This window comes from Colias eurytheme, chromosome 4, assembly GCF_061535395.1.
Source record: "Colias eurytheme isolate Ceu_HAF_F1 chromosome 4, ilColEury1 Martin Lab GWU primary, whole genome shotgun sequence".
NCBI lineage: Eukaryota > Metazoa > Arthropoda > Insecta > Lepidoptera > Pieridae > Colias > Colias eurytheme.
In genome coordinates, this window is record NC_142983.1 from 7,466,272 (window position 1) to 7,487,890 (window position 21,619).

Genomic DNA, 21,619 nt, shown 5'->3' on the forward strand with positions numbered 1-21,619 from the left:
TCTTTTTTTAATCCTCTACAATTTTTCAATACACATTCTTTGTCCTTACCAAAGTTATAAATGGGTATATACATATATAAGAATTCATATAGGAAAAATATTGCAGAAATCGCAAAATATTATTCCCAGAATAGAGTGGTTCGTTGCGTTTGATTCTTTTTTTATACTACCGTCTAAACTCTAAGAAAGTAATTGTGTACATGCGATCTTACCGCTTCTATTGGATGCGCTTTGAGTTTAAGTATTACACTTCTGCGTGAGTAATATTCATACTCAGTAAATACACTCCTTGGTAGTATTTCCACTACCATGATATAACCTTCTATGGGAGGATTACACCTCATCACTGCTTCTAATATACGCATTTTTTTAATTACGCCAAAATCCAATTGAGTAATTAAATAATCCAATACTTGGGAAAAAGTCAAATAAATTGCAGTAGAATATTTTTTGATATCTTCCTTTAGTTGCTCAACGCAAACTTTTCCAAATTGTTCACAAACTATTGCAGATAATTCAAGTTTATTTGTATTTGACTTTAGAAAAGTGTCTACAACATTTAAATAGCACACAGCTAATTTGGTATACCTCAAAAGAAAGTAATTTTCGTCATTGGGTATGGCTTTTTCTATTCTTGATTGAATATCAGAAAACATTGTAATAGGTACAACTATTTTATTATTATTTTCGCATGTTCCAATAAATTCATATAGTCTTTGCATTATTCTAAGAAAGTTTTTCTTAGCTTGTGACTCGGATTGCCATGCACATAATACATTTTCTAAAAATGGTACAAATAAAGCATTATATCTTTCCATTTGGGTTTTTTCATCTTTGACATCCATCAAGTATTCAGGTAGCCAATATGGATAATATTGTTTTGTCAGTAAGTTTTGTAAATCTGTTTCTTTTTTCTTTAAAACCAAATCTACATCTAAAATCCAATTCATACTGGAGTTATATTCAATCATATGTAGAATGTGATTGTCAAACATTTTATAATAGCTATCATTTGGTAATGTTTTTAAAAAAGCTTCCACTCGCTTATAATACTGTTGACATACTATTATTGGACATTTTGGTATGTTACATAATGTTTTATATATAGATTTGTGTTCATTTAATCCTAAATCCCCAATAAAACTGTCCATTAGTTCCCATATATCAATAATGTCTTTATCCTTATTTGATGAAATTAACAAAGCAAAAGTTAATTTGAATATTAAACTTCGCAACCGACAATTCTTAGAAATTACCCAAGTCTCATGAAATAATTTGATTATTTCATCATGCTTCAGTTTAGTGACCGCAAATCTTAAAGCAACTTTTTGCAACGAAATATTCATTTTGTGGAATTTGTAAATGTATGGGCGGGCTACAAAATGGTTTATGTCGTAGAGCAAACAATTTAAAGCTCCAGCTATATGAGAAAAATTCGTATTATTCATTTTTGATACCAAGATTTCCAGCGAAGGTGTTGGTCGAGCCATATGTAGAGAGTTTACTATGCTTTTTTTCAGTTTACTGTTGTGTGTACAATCAGTAACTAAATATTTCTGTAATAATTTATCTATTTCAGCTTGTGACAAAAGAGTCATTACATGTCCTATAATAGCAGCATTGTCGTTACAACATTCAGATAAAATTTTAAAATGTGTATCCTTAAACATTACAGCAAGTGTATCATGCCAATAAACTCGAAGCTTTTGAAAGAATCTTCTTTTAGGCAACTCAGATTTCCCACATATTGCCTTCACGTTTTTAAGTAACAACTGTGGTTTATATCTTAATGCATTTATGCAATCATTCTCTGTTTCACTTATGAAAATAGAATGATTGATCATAATATACCTTCTCAAATTTATTCCAATATTATATATTTTTTTTAAGTGTTCAAATCTTGATGAATTCAGAAGAAACGCTATCATCTTATTCATTTCTTTCATTTGGAAATCATCTAGACTTTTCTTATAGTCACAGCTCAAATCTGATATGTTTTTAAAGCATGCCAAAATTTCTTCAAAATCCTTTTCATATGCAATGTTGTATTGCTGTAGGATTTTGCTATTTAATTTCAATAAGAATTCGAATAATTTTGTTTTTTCTTCTTGAGTTAATTTATTGTGAATATTCTTAAAAGTTTTAAATTGAAACTTGGACATTATTACATCAGGTACATTACAATCGTGAATAATGTTATATAATATAATACAATCTACATATTCATCCATCTTGCTATTGTGACTCTGATTGTAAATCCCCATGCTATAGAACAAATTATTCAAAAGATTCCAGGTGACTTTTTCAATATGATGTATGTCTGCTTTTGATAGAACATGTTTTATAAATTTTGATTTGTATTTAAAAGCTTCATGTATGTGATTAGTATGATAATATTTAAGTACTTCTTGCATATGCATTTCACAGCCACGAGAACATGACCAAAGCATACAAAGCATGTTACACTTTTTAAGAGGGTTTGACTCGGTTTCAATTAATTTTTTTAAGCCATCAAATGCTATTTCAAAAGGCATAATCTCATACCACAAGTATTCATTATTCATATTTGTTAAACAGCGGATCATTGTATTATTATACAGATCATTTTCTGTTGTAAATTGGACTTCTGTTTTATCCAAAAATACAGTTTTTACCAAATCAATTCTTTCTTTTTCTGGTAACTTTTTTATAAAATATCTTAATTTGTCATATTTGTATAAAGACTTAAGGTATGGATTTTGACAATTTTTCTCTAAAAAGGCTTGAATATCTTTTGATGGAATATTTTTTGCAACAGTTTCAACATGTACTTTACTTATGAATTTCCCAATATTATTTACAATTTCATCTGGACAATTTTTCATTATTTTCCTTGTTTTATTGGCTGAAATATCTGGTAATTGATATACTGGTATTAAATTAAGATAATTCATATAGTTGGTGTGATCATTTCTTAATATTTCCAGAACAATCTTATCATTATCATAATTACGCTCACTAAATACATCTTTACAGTAATCAAATAAATAATTTGACTTTTTATACAGCCGCTTTACAACAGTCAAAGGTACAGTTCTACCATGCTGCTTTAATACTTTTTCTATTAATGTTGGTGAGGCATAAGGTAGCCATTTAAATGCTCTTTTAAGATCTGTTTCCTCCAAGTATGTGTAAAACATATCAACTCTTTCCTCATCTCTTAGATTTAATCGAATGTGCAGCATAAGTTTATTGTATGCCTTTATGCTCATGCACGGGAGTAACTCATCATGTATAAAAATTGGATTGATTATGTGAGCATATTGTGATTCTATTATCAGCCATTTCACCTGTTTTAAGGCTCTAGTTACATACAGCATATCCTTACATTTAAATATCTCAAGTATATATTCAACATCTTTTTGCCTGCAAGCAATGTCTATTTTCAGTAAGTTTTCTATGTCGCAATCATCATAATTAATAGCAGTTTGCTTTTCATTTGGTTTGTGAGAAATTAAATCATTTAGTTTTTTATTATAATTTCTGTGTTTTTTTCCTAAAGTTTCTCCTTCTAAAGTAAAAGGTGCCATCTGAAACATGCAATTGTATTTACTTAACCATTTTTTTTTTTAAGAGGAAACATTGCTTCTTTTCTAATGGTTTTCAATTAAACTTAACTTGCTTTACTATGTAACAGATCTTTGAATTCATATGATTAATCTTAAACACAAGATGAATATAGTACCAATTTATATTAAATTTTATTGTATTTCAATACTAAATATTTGTTCACAATAAATTATTGTTTCATAATAAAAATGGTTAAATATTTGATTCGATGTCCCCGAATTTCATTATTTTGTGCTGTTTAATCGATAGCTGGTAGTGGATTTTCTTAACAAACTGCTTTTCTTTTCCAACAAAAATGCGTAGTTTTTGTGAAAATCGAAAATGAAAATTATTTTTTTTAAGGTTATTTTTGTACTAAAAACGACACTTATATACCATTGTCGTATTAAAACTTCTAGTAATGTCGCACACAGGCAATATTTTTAAATATAATGCCGTATTATTAATTTATTTATAACAATTTCTTAAATTATATTACCTGGAAAATGTAAGTTTGTATTTACCACGTATTTACGACATGCCATTATAGATAATAAATGTTATATGACGCGTTCACAATTGTAGATAATAAATATAATTCGAAAGTGATTTTTAAAATGAATTTGTCAAAAATAATTTTAAGGACAGCGCTAGTCGTCTGCTAAACGGATGAATAAAATAAATTAGTTGTCCGATTACCGGATGAATAAAATAATAATTCTTTAGAGAACTGCCGCACGTATTATAGGTTTTTTGTGGGGGGAGGAGAGGGGGGAGGAGGGCACACGTAGGTATTTGATTTTTTTTGCGCGTCGACGGAGCCCCGCGAAGCGGGGCTCCTATTTCTGTGTAGTTTTTTTTTTAAGAAACCTAACCTAACCTAACCTAACGGCTAACCTAACCTAAACTTGATTTTTTTTGCGCGTCGACGGAGCCCCGCTTCGCGGGGCTGCAATAAGGCAGCTGTTTCTGTGTAGTTTTTTTTTTAAGAAACCTGACCTAACCTAACCTAACGGCTAACCTAACCTAAACTTGATTTTTTTTGCGCGTCGACGGAGCCCCGCTTCGCGGGGCTCCTATTTCTGTGTAGTTTTTTTTTTAAGAAACCTAACCTAACCTAACCTAAACCTAACCTAACGAATTGAGGGCGAATATCTCGGCCATTTTTGATTTTAGAGAAAAGTTGTTCCTATAAAACATGCTTATATTAGCGTAATCTTTACGATAAAATAATAATAAATAGGTGTTATAATGACACCAACTCCATCAAAAATTTTCTAAGTCCTGAGCCCCCTTTGCTTTAGTCCAACCCAACTAGCTTTAGTGTTAAAAGGTTATCTAGTAATCCGAATAATCGGACGACTAAATTATTTTATTCATCTGGTAATCGGACGACTAATTTATTTTATTCATCCGTTTAGCGGACGACTAGACACTTCGTAATTTTAATTTAGATAGCATTTGATAATAACAAAAATTTTACGATACATAAATAAAATACAAACAGGTTGTTTAAACCTACGTAGTTTTTTTTTGTTTGAGTGGGAATCTCCCTAAAGTCGCTTCTGGCACTCGCCGGCCGCTGCCGCGGCACGCTCGCTTCGCTCGCTCGGCTCGTGCGGCAGTTCAACAGTTAACCTAACACGCTCGTCGCTTCGCTCCTCGCTACCTATTTGAATACTAAAAGTAAAAGTTAATCGATTTTTAAAACTGAAGCAAGTGAGCTATAAAAAAAACATTAAAAATTAAAATGTATCATTTATACTCTATGATAAGCTAGTATATTTGTATTGCTAATCTGTGATCTGCGTCATATTAACTAATCTGTGTTATCTGTGGCTTGTTGTGAATACAAAATATGGAACGATTTTTGGCTATACTAAATTGTTAAAATACTATTTTGACAAAATAAATTGTAATATGTAAATAAAGTAATAGGTACGTAAATATATTTAAAAATAATGCGTGTGAGTGTGATAATTAGACATTTTGATACTATAATGGCTTAAGATTTTACTTTAAGTTGCGTTTTTAGTACAAAAATAACCTTAAAAAATATCATTTTCAATTTCGATTTTCACAAAAACTACGCATTTTTGATGGAAAAGAAAAGCAGTTTGTTAAGAAAATCCACTACCAGCTATCGATTAAACAGCACAAAATAATGAAATTCGGGGACATCGAATGTAATATGCAGCCATAAAATTCACCACTCAATTTAAATATTATGCAATAGGGCAAAAATAAAGATAGACCGGGAGATACTGACACAAAATTTCGAGTCATTTGTAACAGGATGGCGGTTCTACAGGGTTCTTAGTACGCAATGACAAAAAGAAAAATGATGGTGTGAACGCTGGTACCGGCGGCTTAGTCGCGTGGGCGTTAGTCGAACTCATCGGAAAATAGCGAAAGTCAAACGATTTGTAACAGTATGACACTTATTTTTCCTGTAAGTTTGAGGATCAACGAATATAAATACAAAATTTCAAAGATCTAGGTGTTGGAAATCTTCACTTATATAAATTAATAATAAATTTATTTTTCAAGTATGACAGCACTTTTTCCCCCTACTAGAAGTATGGCAAATATATTAATGGTCACATTTTATCAAATACTCTCCAAAAAGCCAAATGCAATACTGGTACAAAAAGATAGGCGAAATAAAAAAATTTTGCAGATTTTCGGCGGTATGGCGACCATTTGGAATCGTCCGAAAAGTATGGCATGGCGATTTTCGTAAATGGCTGCACGACGATGGTTACCTGTGCAAAAGTTAGCTTGGTACAAATGGTTGAATAATTGTTTTTTTTAAATCAACACATTCGCGTCGGTATGGCGGGCTGTAAGTCATACCGGAAAAGTATGGCATGACACTATCGCCTACTTTTTTTTATGGGCTATCGGTAAATTCTAAAATTTTTGTGTTACAAATCGTTTGACTTTCGCTATTTTTCCGACGAGTTCGACTAACGCCCACGCGACTAACCCACCGGTACCAGCGTTCACACCATCATTTTTCTTTTTGTCATTGCGTACTAAGACCCCTGTAGAACCGCCATCCTGTTACAAATGACTCGAAATTTTGTGTCAGTATCTCCCGGTCTAAGAATATTCATCAATTTTTCTTTAAGTTTTCTTCTCGATTAAATACAGATGTTTCTGAATTACAAAATATGTATATTTACTTACCATTTTATCCATCTCATAAATTTTTAGTTACTTCTTTTATAGAAGAAAACTGCGTTACTTCCTAACAAATATGATGCAGTTTTCCTAAATTACTTGGGATTCATGCGATATAATTTATTATATATCTACATTCTACATTATTCGATATATTACATCGAAAGGAAATGAAATTTATAACTAGGCAGTTTATTATAATGACGACAATTTTTGTAAACTTTCTTCTTCTTTGTATAGCAAAAACCTGAGCAATAGGATATTACTTATTAGATTATTATGTGGATGGTTACAAACAACAAACCAATAAACTTTTAATTTGTGTTTACAAGTTACTACTTACTACAACTTTAAATTCTTTATAATTCCTTTGACATTAGTAATTATTGACATTTGACAAAATGATCTAGATCTCAATGTTGCCAACTTTTACAAAAACTTTTTATCCGAAAAGCTGGCAAAATATCTTTAAATGTTTGGGTATTTTTTTGTAAGATATGTTTATGAAGAAAAAGACAGATTTGAAAAGATTTTGTTGTTTATTAACTTAATGCCAATAAAAAAAAATCTTATAAGTAAGTCTAGTTAAGGACGGTGTACAAAAACTGAAACCACGGATTCAACAATAATCCTGATGGTTGAATCTTTGACCTTCAAAATTACTTACTTGTTATAAAAGTTGCGTACTTTATCATCCACCTCAGACATTTTTTTGTTGCATAGAAATAAGCAACATCCTAATTTTTATATATTTTCCGCAGATGAAATAGTGTCAGTCTAAAAATAATTGAAAATAGATTTTCATTAAGGCATCTTTTGAGACATTCTATGACTTTTTCCTGGTTACCAGTTCTTCCTTCCGGTAGCTCGAATCCATCTGCTTAATGTGTTTGTTTGTTTCTTTTGGAAACCTAAAAAAACATATTTAATATTAAAAAAAGACGTGTGGCACTCGGGGACTGCCGCGGTAAAGCTATTGCATAGCATGCCTTCAAACCACACCTCCATGCCCGTTGGAGTGGGGTGTGGGAGCGTGAGGTTTTTCGTTACGGAATTTCTAGATTCGGTGCCCGCGCTCAAGGCCCGCGATAGAAGCTATGCATTATCTTAAAAACTTTTCACAATTTTGGGGAACATTTTTACCCGGTACTGGCATCCCTTATGTTTTTTTATTCTGTGGTTTTAACATTGTTCTCTCGAAATGAATAGGAGGCTTTTTGGTTTATTTACTTTTTGTTTAGTGGCAATTTTGTTCTTGCATGGTAAAAAAAAGTCAAGTGACATAAGCCTGAAATTGGACACTTTTGACATTTGACACTTGACAGACAACACTACGACAGTGATAATTTCAAATTTCAAAATACAGCTCACAGGACACAGAGTACTTTTTTATATATTATGAAAATACAGCTCTCCCAAATCCCAATTATTGTTTCATCGTTGTGTGTGTTTATTCAGTAAATAAAGAATATTGAAAATAAGTCCTATGACTTACTCATTAAATTACATATTAAATCGTGTGTTCTTATTTGTTCATTCCGTATTTCTAGGTTGTTATGCTGACCCTAAACGATTTTTGACTTTACAATAATTATTATCGTAATAAAACTTAATATTATCATGTTATAAATCGCATAAATATTTTATACTGCTCATTATAGCGCTATAATATATCATATTACACGCAGGATGTCTGTAATAATAATCGCAGTTGGTTCAGAAAGCGGTGTTCCTATATTTTCAAGAAAGCGAGGGAATATCGATAATGTACGGAAAATTGATTGAACTTTACCATTAATATTAAAAGGGACTTTCGTAGCAATATAAATTTATTATCCTATATATGTTTTAGATACAATTCTCTACCATAGCATCTCTTCATGGAATCAATATGTTTAGTAAATGTCACAATTTATCAATGAATAGCACACATGTTGATAATGGATCTATTTTATGGAAAGAATATTGTAAGAGGTACCTATAACAAGCTTGTGTTAATCTACTATATTAATTTTCCTTCAAATTGACCACTCTGTTACTCACTCAAATAAATTGTGAGAGAAATACTTTGTTTGGCCCAAGTTATATATTTGTATGTATATTTTATAGATTTATGCTTATTATTTTATTTTAGCATAACACTTATAGCTGTTGCCACAGGAGGTTTAGAATGTGATCTCGAACTTTTGTTGTCATTAGTACATGATGTCATGATATTTTGTGTTGGCAAGAAGGAGTTGGAAAACTTTAAGAATGTAGATCAAATAAAGAGGGAATTGAGGCAATGCTATCCTATTTTAGATTACTTACTTGAATCATTAGATCCAAACTGTGTGCCACAGACTTCAATGCTCCTGGATTTAATTCAAGGCATATTGTGTCCACAGGCACAGCAACTACAGGTAAAATACAATATTATTAAATAGGAAACATGTATAGTTACTCAGGTTTAGTTTCTATTTACACTATATTATTTAAAAAAGATATCAAATAGTGTATAATTGTAGTAACTGATCTCAATACCAATTTAATTTTTATCACTTTATTTCCTTTTTATAAAAGTATTGCCATTCATGTATCTGAACAAACATCAGAATATTTTTTTTATTATATAATAAATATAATCTTTTTATTCTAGCAAGTATTAGATAACTATGCAGAGCGAGTAACAGGAAGATGGGCTTGTCTCAGCATACATGGACACTTAGTGGCAACTAGTTCAGATTTCCATGAATTAGATTCTCGGGAAGCAAAAATACTCCTATTATTAGCAGCGTCACAAGATGGAGCTCCCCTGATGGAAACACCTGTCTATTTGCCACACATGAGCCCTAATGTATGTACCAGTCAAGTGTGATTTCAATTATACAATTTATGCTAAATTACTGTAATAAAATTCATTACAAAATGAACCTGTACAAAAAAATTAACAAGTTGATATCGTAAAACATTAAAGAAAGGGTATCTCTCCCTGAACTTTATTATTTTTACCTATTTATCAATAGTAAGTGTAACTTTAAAGGCTCTAAGAATAGAAACTGAATTTGAAAACCAAAAGTAAATTTTATAACCAACTTACACGACAATGAAAATTTAATAAAAAACTGTAAAATTAATTTTCAGGTAGCGTTCAGAGCAGTCACATGCAAGCTTCTAGCTGATGTGTATGTGCTAGTGATTTGTGGAGCAACACCAGCATTGTCACAAATTGATGAAATTGTTCTACAATGCTGGGAAAGTTCAACGCATCTCATAAAGGAGGCCAAATTGGTTTATCCGAGAAATTTTCCATTGAGCATAACATTTGAACCTTGCATTTTGGGGTAAATCATGAATTTGTTACTTAATTGATATATTTTTTTAGTTGCGACTAAATGTAGAATTATTTAATTCGTATAAAAGTATACAAACAGAAATATATCATGTATTTCTTTAATAATTGTTAGAATAACCTACCTTTTGCTTTTTTAGGTGTTTAGTTATAAATATAAGTAAGAAAAGATGCGTATTCTCTCGCCATCTACATAGCAGTAATCAAAAGATTAGAAGTATGTCTGGTGTACACAGAATGGACATTTTGAGAACATTCTTCATAACATCTGCAAGAGATCTAGCACCTGAGTTGAAAGTGCAAGATGGGGAAGATAAAGGTTTATATATATATGTATTATATTTTAATGGAATGTTCAAATTAATTTTACATATGATATCACATCAAGAAAAAAACATATCGTCTATTTTTTTTCGGAAAATATACCTAACCAAAAAAAATCATTGCAGAAAATACGAAAAAATCAATACTTCATTTTGGTTAATATTTCTTCCAAATACTAATACAAAAATAGTATGTTTAATTTCACGTATTTAGAATAAAGAAGCAATGGAGGTATTTTTTCTATTTACAGACACGACAAGCACATTGCCTGGAATGTGTGAAACATTCTGGTGTTCTGAATACCATAAGTGCCATGCTCATAGATCTGGAAATCTTATTGGTTGCGTTTTATATGCACCTACTATACCCACACACACAATGAGGTATGTTTTATAGTTTACTAGCTTACCGCCCGCGGCTTCGCCCGCTTTGTCTAAAACCTAATATACTAAAACCTTCCTCTTGAATCACTCTATCTATTAAAAAAAACCACATCAAAATCCGTTGCGTAGTTTTAAAGATAAGCATACAAAGGCACATAGGGACAGAGAAAGCGACTTTGTTTTATACTATGTTGTGATACCCCTAGAGAAATATTACAATTTTAACTGTATCTGTTATTTAAAATTATTTATATAAAAAACTAGCTGTGCCCCGCGGTTTTACCCGTTGTGCTCTGCTCCTGTTGTTCTTAGTGTGATGATATATGTATAGCCTATAGCCTTCCTTGTTAAATGGGCTATCTAACACTGGAAGAATTTTTCAAATCGGAACAGTAGTTCCTGAGATAATCACGTTCAAACAAACAAACTCTTCAGCTTTATATTAGTACTAGCGGTCCGCCCCGGCTTCGCCCGTGGTACATATGAAAAATAGATGTTGGCCGATTCTCAGACTTACCCGATATGCACAGAAAATTTCATGTGAATCGGTCCACCCGTTTCGGAGGAGTATGCAGACTAACATTGTGACACGAGAATTTTATATATAAGATAGATAGATAATAAAAAGAACATGATTTTTCTTTGTTACAGATTACTGACTAGCCAGATGCTACAAGAAATTGTAAACAGTAAAGATGTATATTGGTGAAGAATAAAGGAAACACTTTTTATCCGTCCACATAAAAACTGTGATACATACATAGTATAATATTTTTAATAAAATGAGACAGTTCAATGTTTAAAAATATTTATTTAATATGATAATGTCCAAACGCTAAAACACATGGTACTGACTAATACTAATGTTCATTAAATATGTTACTAAAAAGGCATTTTTGTATTTTGTTCAATATTAAAATATTGATTTGAGTATAATAGAACCATGCAACAGCTATTTCAAAATGAGGTCACACATGAAAAGCTCAAATCTGAATGTGGATCTTTGGTAATAAATTAAGTTTAAAACTATAGTTGAGTAGGGTAAATAAATTTTTTCTTCAAAGAAATCAAATAGTTTAAAAATTATAACCAATATTAAAAATGAGAATTGATTTAAAATCTGTAAGTATTAAAATTACTCCATGATTATTAATCTACATCCTAAATACAAGCATTTTCATAAGCATGCGTGTTTAAAATTTTAAAAGCATTAAAATTTATTATTTTATCATAATATGGGTACATAAACACGTCATTAGCATCTCAAAGTATACTAGGAGATGGCTTACAGTTTAAAATTAGATTGTACAGGAATTTAAAATTAATTGTTTGACTAATTTATCACATTTTACACTTACTCTCATTCATCTTAGTTTTCACTAGAAATTTTTATTTCTATACGAATTTCAGATATACCGAATAACCGAAGTAAAATAAAAAAGTAAATACAATAAAAATGCAATCATCATGCATAAAGAACCCTTGTCCATAGCATAGTAGCATAGTATTTTACTTTCATCACAATTCGCTCACTTACACCGTGCATGATATTTTCTAAAAACATATAAAACCACACAAGATATTACATATCAAAATAAATTAAAATACGAATGTGCTATGCAAGCTATCACGATTATGTTGCTACACATTTTTGCCTACGAAATCACTGTCAACTATATAGGGTAAGTCAATGAAATGGCCCTTTGTAGCGGATACTATTTAAAACTACCAAGTAATCTACATTGGGGTTGTTTGATTTTGCACTTTAGCTGCTGTATCAGGTCGAAAATCTTCAGAGAGGGACCAACTTTCATCTCGAGTAGTTCTATAATTTCGTCTTTGGACAATTGTAGCATCATTGGTCCATTTATTTGAGCGAAGTTAATGCAATATGGCTGGCAGTCGTTAACGGTGAGGAACTTTGCAACATCAGATGTGGTCCAGTTCTCTGGTTCTACTGAATTTAAAACATCTAGAGGTACAGAATTATTAACTAGTCTTGGAATGATTTTGTCGTCGGCACTCTGTTCTGGTATTTCGGGACTTTTAGCCGGAATAGCTGCTAACATTTCTAGTTTACTATCGCCGGATAAAACACTTTCTTTTGGTAAATCCAGTAGTGAAGAATCCTGAAAAAAAACAAACATTGGAGTTTGATGGAAATAAATCATAATAACGTGATGTAACATGTAATATAATAGAAAATACTAGACAAATACGGAAGCAAATACGACAAAAATAAATGTGGACTACGTACCATGAGCTCTACTTGACCCTTCTCAATCCCTGGAACATTGGCTGGCTCACATTTGACTTCTGAATCGACGTCCATTTTCAATTTACTATGCGGCGGTTCTTCAATACGCGAATCTAAATCTGCCGACACTTCAGACACACTGGTCGGTGGGGATAAGCTTTTAGTTTCACCATTATCCGAGATACTTTTAGAATCCCCCATATCGGAGTTCTGTGATGTTTCTTCCGTTGAAGTTGGCGGTTGAGGTGTCGATTTTGCAACTGAAATCGTTTTTGTGTTATAATGGAATACAAATAAATCAATTAAAAGTGGTAAAAAACATAATAAAATTTCGTGAGAATCAGTCCAGACGTTTTGGAGGAGTATGGTAAGAGTATGGACACGAGAATTTTATATACATAAAAACAAAATAAGAAGATATAAGAAGAGATGTTTTGTTTGTACGTATGTATTAACCTTGTTGCCTCCGCATGCAAGGTGCAAGGTGCAAGGTGGTGGTGGCCAGCGGTCCCTCGAGCTGACTGTGCGTGTATTTAAATAATTTTATTTCGTGTTTTGTTATTTTTGAAGTGAAAACTTCTTTAGCGGCGTTGAGCACTTTTTCTGTAATGGGTATAAAATCTTAAACTCGCGTCAGGACACGTGACCTGATCGAAAAAGCGTAAGACGGATGGATATCAAATGCTCAACGTTAATAATCAGGTTTTCACTTCTGCCGGCACTCCCGGAGTGCAACCCGTTTTTTTCTATGTGTATATATCATGTATATTATGTATGTATGGTGCATATGTATATTTGTATGTATATGTGTGTACACCTTGCTTCCTCCACCTACAGCTCGGTCTAGGCGGCTTGCGGGTGGCACGCGGCGGCATTTGCAGCGGCCCTTCCAGCCGGTGGCCGACCGCGTGTGAATCATGTGTGTTTATGCACGTATATTACAATTTACATGTTTTGTTATTTTTGTATATGTATGTGTGTGTATAGTGCGTATACGCGTGTTTATATGTATGTATACAGGGTGTAATCGTTAAGTGTGCACAGGCGCTTTTTCCGTAATCATTGCAGATATCAAAAAACTTTAAACTGATATCGAAAGTCCTTTACCTAATGAGTAAAATGACAATAATAACTTTTAAAAAATAAAACGGGAAATATCCAAAAAAGTGACATTAAACACTCCCATACATTGAATTTTCCATAGATTTTGTGTTCAAAGCAAATGTTCGAAGTGACGTCCTCGTTTTGGAATACCATTGTATTCCACATCAAGCTCTATTTACAGTTTCTAAATGTTATTAAAATTTGTGAAGTAAAGAACCAAAATTTTTCATATTACATGTTTAGAATTGTCATATATTCTCATACTAAATGTATGGGAGTGTTTAATGTAACTTTTTTGGATATTTACTGTTTTATTTTTTAAAAGTTATTATTGTCATTTTACTGATTAGGTAAAGGGCTTTCGATATCAGTATAAAGTTTTTTGATACCTGCAATAGTTACGGAATAATCGCCTGTGCACACTTAACGATTACACCTTGTATGTATGTATGTATGTATTCACCTTGCTTCCTCCGCCTGCGGCTCGGTCTGGGCGGCTTGCGGGCGGCGCGCGGCGGGGGCTGCAGCGGGCCCTCCAGCCGGTGGCCGACCGCGCGGCACCACCCCACCGGGTACACGTCCGTGCTGTGCGCCCACAGCCACTGGTCGTACTCGCCGCCCCACCCGTCGAAGTGCACCTGGATCAATTATTCAAATATTGTTAATAACCTTTGATCACATTATAATAATGTAGTTTTCAATAACCTTTTCAATAAAAATCTGCTTCAAAATCAAAATTTTTCACACAATGGTATGCATCACGCAATCGGGTGCATCACGCAATCGGGTGCATCACGCAATCATTGCGTGATGCACCCGATTGCGTGATGCATTCGATTGATATAGATTGTAAATTGAAATAAGTATGTCTTGTTGCGATCTTCTTATACTCTTTCTTAGGTAAGGCAGAATTTTGACCAAAATAAAATACATAAAAAAACTAGTTTCCACAAATACCTTGAGCAGATCGGCGACCACCCGCGCTATAGTGGCGACGCACACGAGCCGCGGGTCCATCAGGTCGGCGCACTCGAGCCGCATGCCCGCCACGAACCCGTGCGCCACAACCCGCCCGCGCGCCGCGAACAGCCCGCGCGCCGCCGCCGGCGCTCCCGTCTCCGCGAGATACTCCTCCCAGCTGAATTGTTCCGCTGTGTACCTGTACATACAACAACGTATAATTTTTTTGAAGTGAAAACTTCTTTAGCGGCGTTGAGCACTTTTTCTGTAATGGGTATAAAATCTTAAACTCGCGTCAGGACACGCGACCTGATCGAAAAAGCGTAAGACGGATACCATTCCAAAATATCAAACATGCTCAACGTTAATAATCAAGTTTTCACTTTTTTTTTAATTTTAGTTAAAAACTGGCTGCGCTTCGCGGTTTCACCCGCGTGGCTCCGCTCCTGTTGGTCTTAGCGTAATAATATCCTTCCTCGATAAATGGGCTATCAAAAACGAAAGAATTTTTTAAATAGGAGCAAACCATACCAAACTGTTTCTCCCAGACCTTATGGATGTATTGTGTTACTAGATTTCCGCCCGCGGCTTCGCCCAAAGGAAAACCTTTTTGCAAACTGTTTGCAAAGGAAAACCCGCATAGTTCCCGTTCCCGTGGGATTTCCGGGATAAAAACTATCCTATGTGTTAATCCAAGTTACCCTCTATATGTGTGCTAAATTTCATTGTAATCGGTTCAGTAGTTTTTACATGAAAGAGTAACAAACATCCATACATCCATACATCCTTACAAACTTTCGCCTTTATAATATATATTAGAATATTAGATACGCGCGATGTGTGCGTCAACCGAATTTCGTATTTGCAGTCACGCTCGCATCAAGTTATTTTTTAAAATATGAGCGTGGTTCATGCGCGTGCAGGATGGCGTCAAAATAAATAAATTTATATACACCAGTCCAGATATGTTTTTTTTAGTAAATAACAACTAAGTATACCAACAGTGGGACACCCTGTATATATCGAACCAGCTCTCTTTGATATTAGCTGAACATTCAAAGAAAAGCTTAAAAATGAGGCACTTTTGTATTTTTTTTATCCTGGATATATGTCCACTTACCCAATAGGAGGAACCAAGGGGATATTATTTGCCAATGCAAATCCTACAGGGAATATACACGGAGATCGCTGATGATAGCAGAACCAATCAGCACCAGAAGCATCAGCCGGATAACAATCTATCCTTATCATCATGTACCCTTCATTCAATATTTGCATCACCGTCGCAGCACAGACAGCTGACAAATTCAGTGGATCAATTGCTTCTAATTTCATTCCTTCTGAGAAAAGTGGTGGTTCATTTGTTGGGTATTTGTAAAACATATCTGGTGTAGAGTCATTTGGTTGGAGTCGACCAGCCGCAACTCTTTGGCAATAGCTTTGCTGAGCGTCTAATGGATGTCCAACTCTAAACGCCCAACCTACAGGATGTATTAAGGGGGAATCCTCATGACACCAAAAACCATTGTCTTCTGGGGAACTGTCGTAATATTTTACGTGTAAACGCTTGCCCACTATTTCACACACACTGGCAACCTGTAAATATGATACAGTATTAAGATTTTATACATAATAATATATGTAGTAAGAATCAAACCAAAATGAGACTGATGATTTGATATTATACAATGTTATTATAACAACTGTTTACAATATAATGTTACTTTTGGTCTAAGATCCGAACATAAGGCGAAATTCAACGGCGTGATAATAGAATGAGACCAATTTTATAATTAATTTAGTCTATTAAAAAATGTATTAAAAATGGGTTGACTGGGAAAATCCTGGACAGGACATTTTTAATGAATTAAATTTTTTTTATTTATTTTTATTTTTTATTAATTGCAGTTTCGAGATAATAAAACAATTTTGTAATAAAACAGTGCTGACATAATTTTTTTTTTCATCATCCTATCAAGTGAAAGTAACTGGTACCGACATACCTGTTTATACCTGCCAACCTAGCCGTTTGTCCCGGTAAATATTAGAAAACTATGACTGCACATTCTGTAGGTTTCATACTTTAAGTCTATTATATTTTTTTTTATTATCTTGATACTGCAATTAATTAAAAAAAAAATGTTTTTTTTTTAATTCATTAAAAATGTCCTGTCCAGGCACAGATCAAAGAAACTAAAGGGAGATATGGTTAGGGGGCGGGGCCGGTGTCGCAGCAATATGCCCAAAAAAAGAACACATGCTGTTTGTTCCATTCAGTTGACGTTCGACCGTCGGCCGGGTATTATTTGACAATGCCGTGTTGTTCCGTTAAAGTTTGTAAAAACCGAAGTGAAACCAGCAACTTTAAGTCAAATGGAATCACATACCATCGGTAAGTACTGAAAATTATACGATTTTCTTACTAAAATTTCAAAAACAATATTACGTAGAGTGATTTCTTGTCTTCATTATGTGACAGAAAAACAGTCACAATAATTTATGTAAATAGTTTACAATGCTTCTTCTGTACGTGACTCTATTCATCGCGAAGTTCGAATACCGCAATGTATAATGAACATAATAAAGCTAACAAAACGTTCGATCGTGTAGTACAGGCCGCTGCTCGCGGTCGTTAGTTGAGGATGCGCGTCGAGTGTGTCCATGTCGATAAGATTCGGATTTTTTATCGTATTATGTATTATTTTACTACCTTATTTTTATATCATAATGTATAACTATTAGCTTAATATCTGATTGTATTATTATTATTTGATAGGTACTCGAGCAATAATTTTATAGTAATTATTATACATGGATTAAAAAAAGAAGTCACTTATTTCATACTTATATTACTTTACAATAAGTCAATAGGCAATGCTTTATGTACTTCATCACCATGAATGCTACCATCAAGGTGTCCATTTTTATTTTCTACGTAGTTACTGTATTGCCTATAAATTGTTTTAATTTTAACGTTTCTCATTTTATCGACAAGCAATCCCTATCGTAAACGCATATCTTGCGGCTGTGTGGTGCTGTATACGTACGTCACTTACAATCTAGTGTGCGAACGAATAGTCGCTCTCAAATTTTTGTGTGATGACACGCACACAACGCGAAGTATTGTTTTTATTTTGTTTACTGTTGTGTGCGTAAATTTGTTATGAGACACAGGTTTCGTACTCAGCGCAAGCGATTGGCATCTCTCTAGATCTCTATGTGTCCAGGATTTTCCCAGTCAACCCATTTTTAATACATTTTTTAATAGACTAAATTAATTATAAAATTGGTCTCATTCTATTATCACGCCGTTGAATTTCGCCTTATGTTCGGATCTTAGACCATTTATGTAAACAAACATTACCTTCACTTGAGAAATCCTATTTTTATCTACAACTTCCATGATGGAACCAATTTTGAATCTTGATACAAGACTGTCATTTAATTTTGTATAGAAATTAGCAGGTAAAGTTCGAGCACCGGTTAACTGTTTCACTAAAAACCTGTAAAAATGGAAACAAACATGACTAACATACTCACTACCTCTTAGATTTAACCTGAAATCTAGATTCTAGATTGTCATACTTATGCAGCCAAAAATACTATATTACATTTAATTATACTATAACATAAATAGGATATATAAAAACAAAGTCTATTAATTTTATAATCACTTACTTCTTCCAATCTGTATATTTATCTTCTATGCTTCTAGGTGGTATTAAAGGCTTTCCTCTGGTAGCACACCAGCCTACAGGGTGGACCTCAGAGCAACAAAGATTTACCCAAAAATCCTTTGAATCGTCACTTCCAAAGCCCTCATATCTAAGTAGGCCCATATACCCCTTTACCTGCAATTATTAGATAAATATTATTATGTGTATGCAATACCTATTTTATGTAAAATTTTGTAATGCAATTTGACCCTCTATCACTTTGGTAAGTTTTATTGTGAACCGAATCCATGAAAATTCATTTATTATTACTACCAACCTTTAAAACAGTGGCCACCCAGAAAAAGTCATTTAATTTCTCAGAGTAATTTTCAATATCTGTATTTTTAACTTCAATTTTCATCCCTTCAAATGTATTATCCCACATTTCATGAAGTGGAGCATGCTTAAATAAACTGACTGGGGCGGCGAGGAAATCGCAGCCAAATAACTCATCATTCCAAACATAGCTGTTAGCCAATACAGCTGCTGATTGTTTAATTGGACCGGGCTGTAAAAAAAGTTATCTTAAGCAACATATATTCATAGAAGATTGTTCTGTAGAGTATAGTGAATATAATCATAGTCTATGGTAAAGTATAGGATCATTAGACTTGCTGTTCATCTACAATAAAACTGAATGATTTTAGTTATCATGTATTTATTAATACAAATGCTATTATAAATTATAGCAAAAGGTATTTGCAATATTTATTTTTGTATGATGCCAACAATGAAATGATCCTCTGAATGATGATGAAGTGTCTAATAGATTTCTCAACTTGAATTTTTATATGATGATGGTCTGAAAATGATAATGCATAGCTAGGACGTTAAAACTTGTCTTATTGTCTTAGGAAACTCGTTTAAAAAATGTTACATTATCTCCTGAACCTTGCAATACATTTTGTTTTGATATATTTATGAAATATTTTTAAATTACACTTTAAAATATATTCCTTACCTGTATTTCATTGTATGATGCCTGCCAATGCTGCAATTGTGGCAGAGGTTCCAATGGAATTAAGCCAGCCATATGTTCAGCACCTTCCATCAGTTTGAACCTCCAGTTACAACGACGCTTTCGAGTACTACTTGCATGACATCTTAATGAACAAACCTTATTATTTCTTGTATAAAACTGACCTCTTCTACCAACGCGACCACACAATTCACATATTGCTTAAATGTAAATCAATAATTTAAAATTGTTTAATCACCACTTGGCATATAAAATTAAGTAATATGAACTGAGGATTTTATTAAGATTTTTATGACATTTAATAATAATATTTGTGAGTAACGAATAAAAAATATAACTCACCAAAACTGTCCTTTTCTAAAGGTACAATAGATAAATCATCTACAATATAGTTCTCGCCAAGTAAATCATTAAAATTGCTTGTATTTATTTCACTGCCGGCATTGTAACAGGCCATATTTAAAAGGCCCTCTAATCATACACAACAATGTGGTTGTAAACAATACAATTGTCATTTTATAAAAACAATGAATATGTAGATCTATTTTGTTATGAATCCCAAGGGATTGTATTCATTATAGAGACAATTTCTTGCTTTTAGCTATTACTGAAATAAATACATAATTTTCGTCTTCAGTGGTTTTCGATTGAATTCTACTCGTGTTCTACAATCTACTCGCTTGAGCCTTGATCTTTCAAAGTTTCAATTTTCATCCGTCACAATGTCAAACGAAGTTGCCATCCCAATCATACTTCAGAATCTCTAGAGCTATAATAGTCGGATACTTGTCGGATAACGGAGTTTTAATTTTACTCATTTATAGGTAAAGGGTAAAGTACTTTCGATATCAGTTTAAAGCTTAGAGTATATATTAATACAATAGTATAGAGCGCGTGTATTGCAAAAATTGCCTAGTGCCACACCTAGTGCGCATCGTAGGCAGATGAGCTATAGAAACTATATCGATGTGTGTGTGACAAATAGGGATGGGTAGGTATCAATTATTGCGTGTTGAACTATCGATAAGTTATGTAAATAAATATGTATCATAAGTAAATTTTATGTTCAATAATTTATTAAAGGAAAAATATATGAATAAAGTATAAATATGTAATTTTAAATTTGTTTACCAACTGAATAAAGTTTGTTTATTCCATTTGAATATTTCTTCTATTAATTATAAGTACTTTAAAAAAATATGTTTAATTGGAATATCAGAAAAACGTGAGTAAAAGAAATAATTAATAATTTAAAATGATAATATAATAAATAATATTAATAATTTTTTTATTGAAGTGAAACTTCTTTATCGGGGGTGGACAAAAATTTTGTGAGACATTTTTTGCGTTACGCCGCGCGCGTTACATTTTTTGCGTTACGCCGCGCGCGTTACATTTTTGCGTTACGCCGTACTCGTGACATTTTTTTCTTATCCCTACCACGCGTGATTCGACGTATACTTTCTCCAGCGGAGTAGGGATACGTATCGTTTTAACGTACGTCCTACCACTTTACTTGACCGTTTTTCTATTGCACTGGTATAGGTAAACCAGAATCTGATGGCAAATTGGGAAATCAAAATTTTGAGTGTGCAACCCCAGGGAAAATGGACTGAACGATCTTGATACTGCTTATTTTTTATTTTGTCCTCAACATCATTAGTCACATTACATAAGTGAACAATACTGTACTTAATAATGAGATTCCACTTAATATTATGTAGGTACATACTTACATGTATAATATACATAATATTACTTTTATCTATGTAATACATATTATTATTTACA

At 32.9% G+C, this 21,619-nt stretch overlaps 3 protein-coding genes across 4 annotated transcripts; 1 reads left to right on the top strand and 2 right to left on the bottom strand.

The window, feature by feature from the left end:
• Positions 1-15: 15 nt before the first annotated feature.
• Positions 16-6,893, bottom strand: LOC149909079 (uncharacterized). The gene is made up of 2 exons (XM_090120680.1): positions 6,781-6,893; positions 16-3,569 (listed from the first exon to the last, which is right to left on the bottom strand). The coding sequence occupies exons 1-2, from the start codon at positions 6,790-6,792 to the stop codon at positions 174-176; spliced, it is 3,408 nt and encodes a 1,135-aa protein (XP_089976806.1). The 5' UTR covers positions 6,793-6,893; the 3' UTR covers positions 16-173.
• Positions 825-11,703, top strand: fy (fuzzy planar cell polarity protein-like protein). Of its 2 annotated transcripts, none has more exons than XM_090120687.1 (8): positions 825-886; positions 8,627-8,748; positions 8,909-9,176; positions 9,413-9,610; positions 9,898-10,097; positions 10,246-10,424; positions 10,680-10,812; positions 11,464-11,703. In XM_090120687.1, the coding sequence occupies exons 1-8, from the start codon at positions 866-868 to the stop codon at positions 11,519-11,521; spliced, it is 1,179 nt and encodes a 392-aa protein (XP_089976813.1). In that variant the 5' UTR covers positions 825-865; the 3' UTR covers positions 11,522-11,703. The 2 variants fall into 2 exon arrangements, with proteins under 2 accessions (XP_089976813.1, XP_089976812.1); XM_090120686.1 differs by lacking the exon at positions 825-886 and adding an exon at positions 8,182-8,541.
• Positions 11,704-12,317: 614 nt separating this feature from the next.
• LOC149909081 (polycomb protein Sfmbt-like) lies at positions 12,318-20,520 on the bottom strand. Its single transcript, XM_090120688.1, has 10 exons — positions 20,171-20,520; positions 19,811-20,028; positions 19,127-19,357; positions 18,812-18,984; positions 18,498-18,636; positions 16,254-16,729; positions 15,131-15,332; positions 14,637-14,811; positions 13,070-13,329; positions 12,318-12,941 (listed from the first exon to the last, which is right to left on the bottom strand). The coding sequence occupies exons 1-10, from the start codon at positions 20,283-20,285 to the stop codon at positions 12,528-12,530; spliced, it is 2,403 nt and encodes an 800-aa protein (XP_089976814.1). The 5' UTR covers positions 20,286-20,520; the 3' UTR covers positions 12,318-12,527.
• Between the last annotated feature and the right edge of the window lie 1,099 nt (positions 20,521-21,619).

Bases quoted from the DNA above. Each gene is read 5' to 3' on its own strand.
- fy (XM_090120686.1), top strand. From the start codon at position 8,464: ATGTCTGTAATAATAATCGCAGTTGGTTCAGAAAGCGGTGTTCCTATA. The intron at 8,542-8,626 runs GTACGGAAAATT...TATATGTTTTAG, and splicing joins AGCGAGGGAATATCGATAAT to ATACAATTCTCTACCATAGC. The intron at 10,425-10,679 runs GTTTATATATAT...TTCTATTTACAG, and splicing joins GCAAGATGGGGAAGATAAAG to ACACGACAAGCACATTGCCT.
- LOC149909081 (XM_090120688.1), bottom strand. From the start codon at position 20,285: ATGGCCTGTTACAATGCCGGCAGTGAAATAAATACAAGCAATTTTAAT. The intron at 20,029-20,170 runs GTGAGTTATATT...TTTACATTTAAG, and splicing joins TTTAGAAAAGGACAGTTTTG to CAATATGTGAATTGTGTGGT. The intron at 15,333-16,253 runs GTAAGTGGACAT...TTGTATGTACAG, and splicing joins CCCTTGGTTCCTCCTATTGG to GTACACAGCGGAACAATTCA.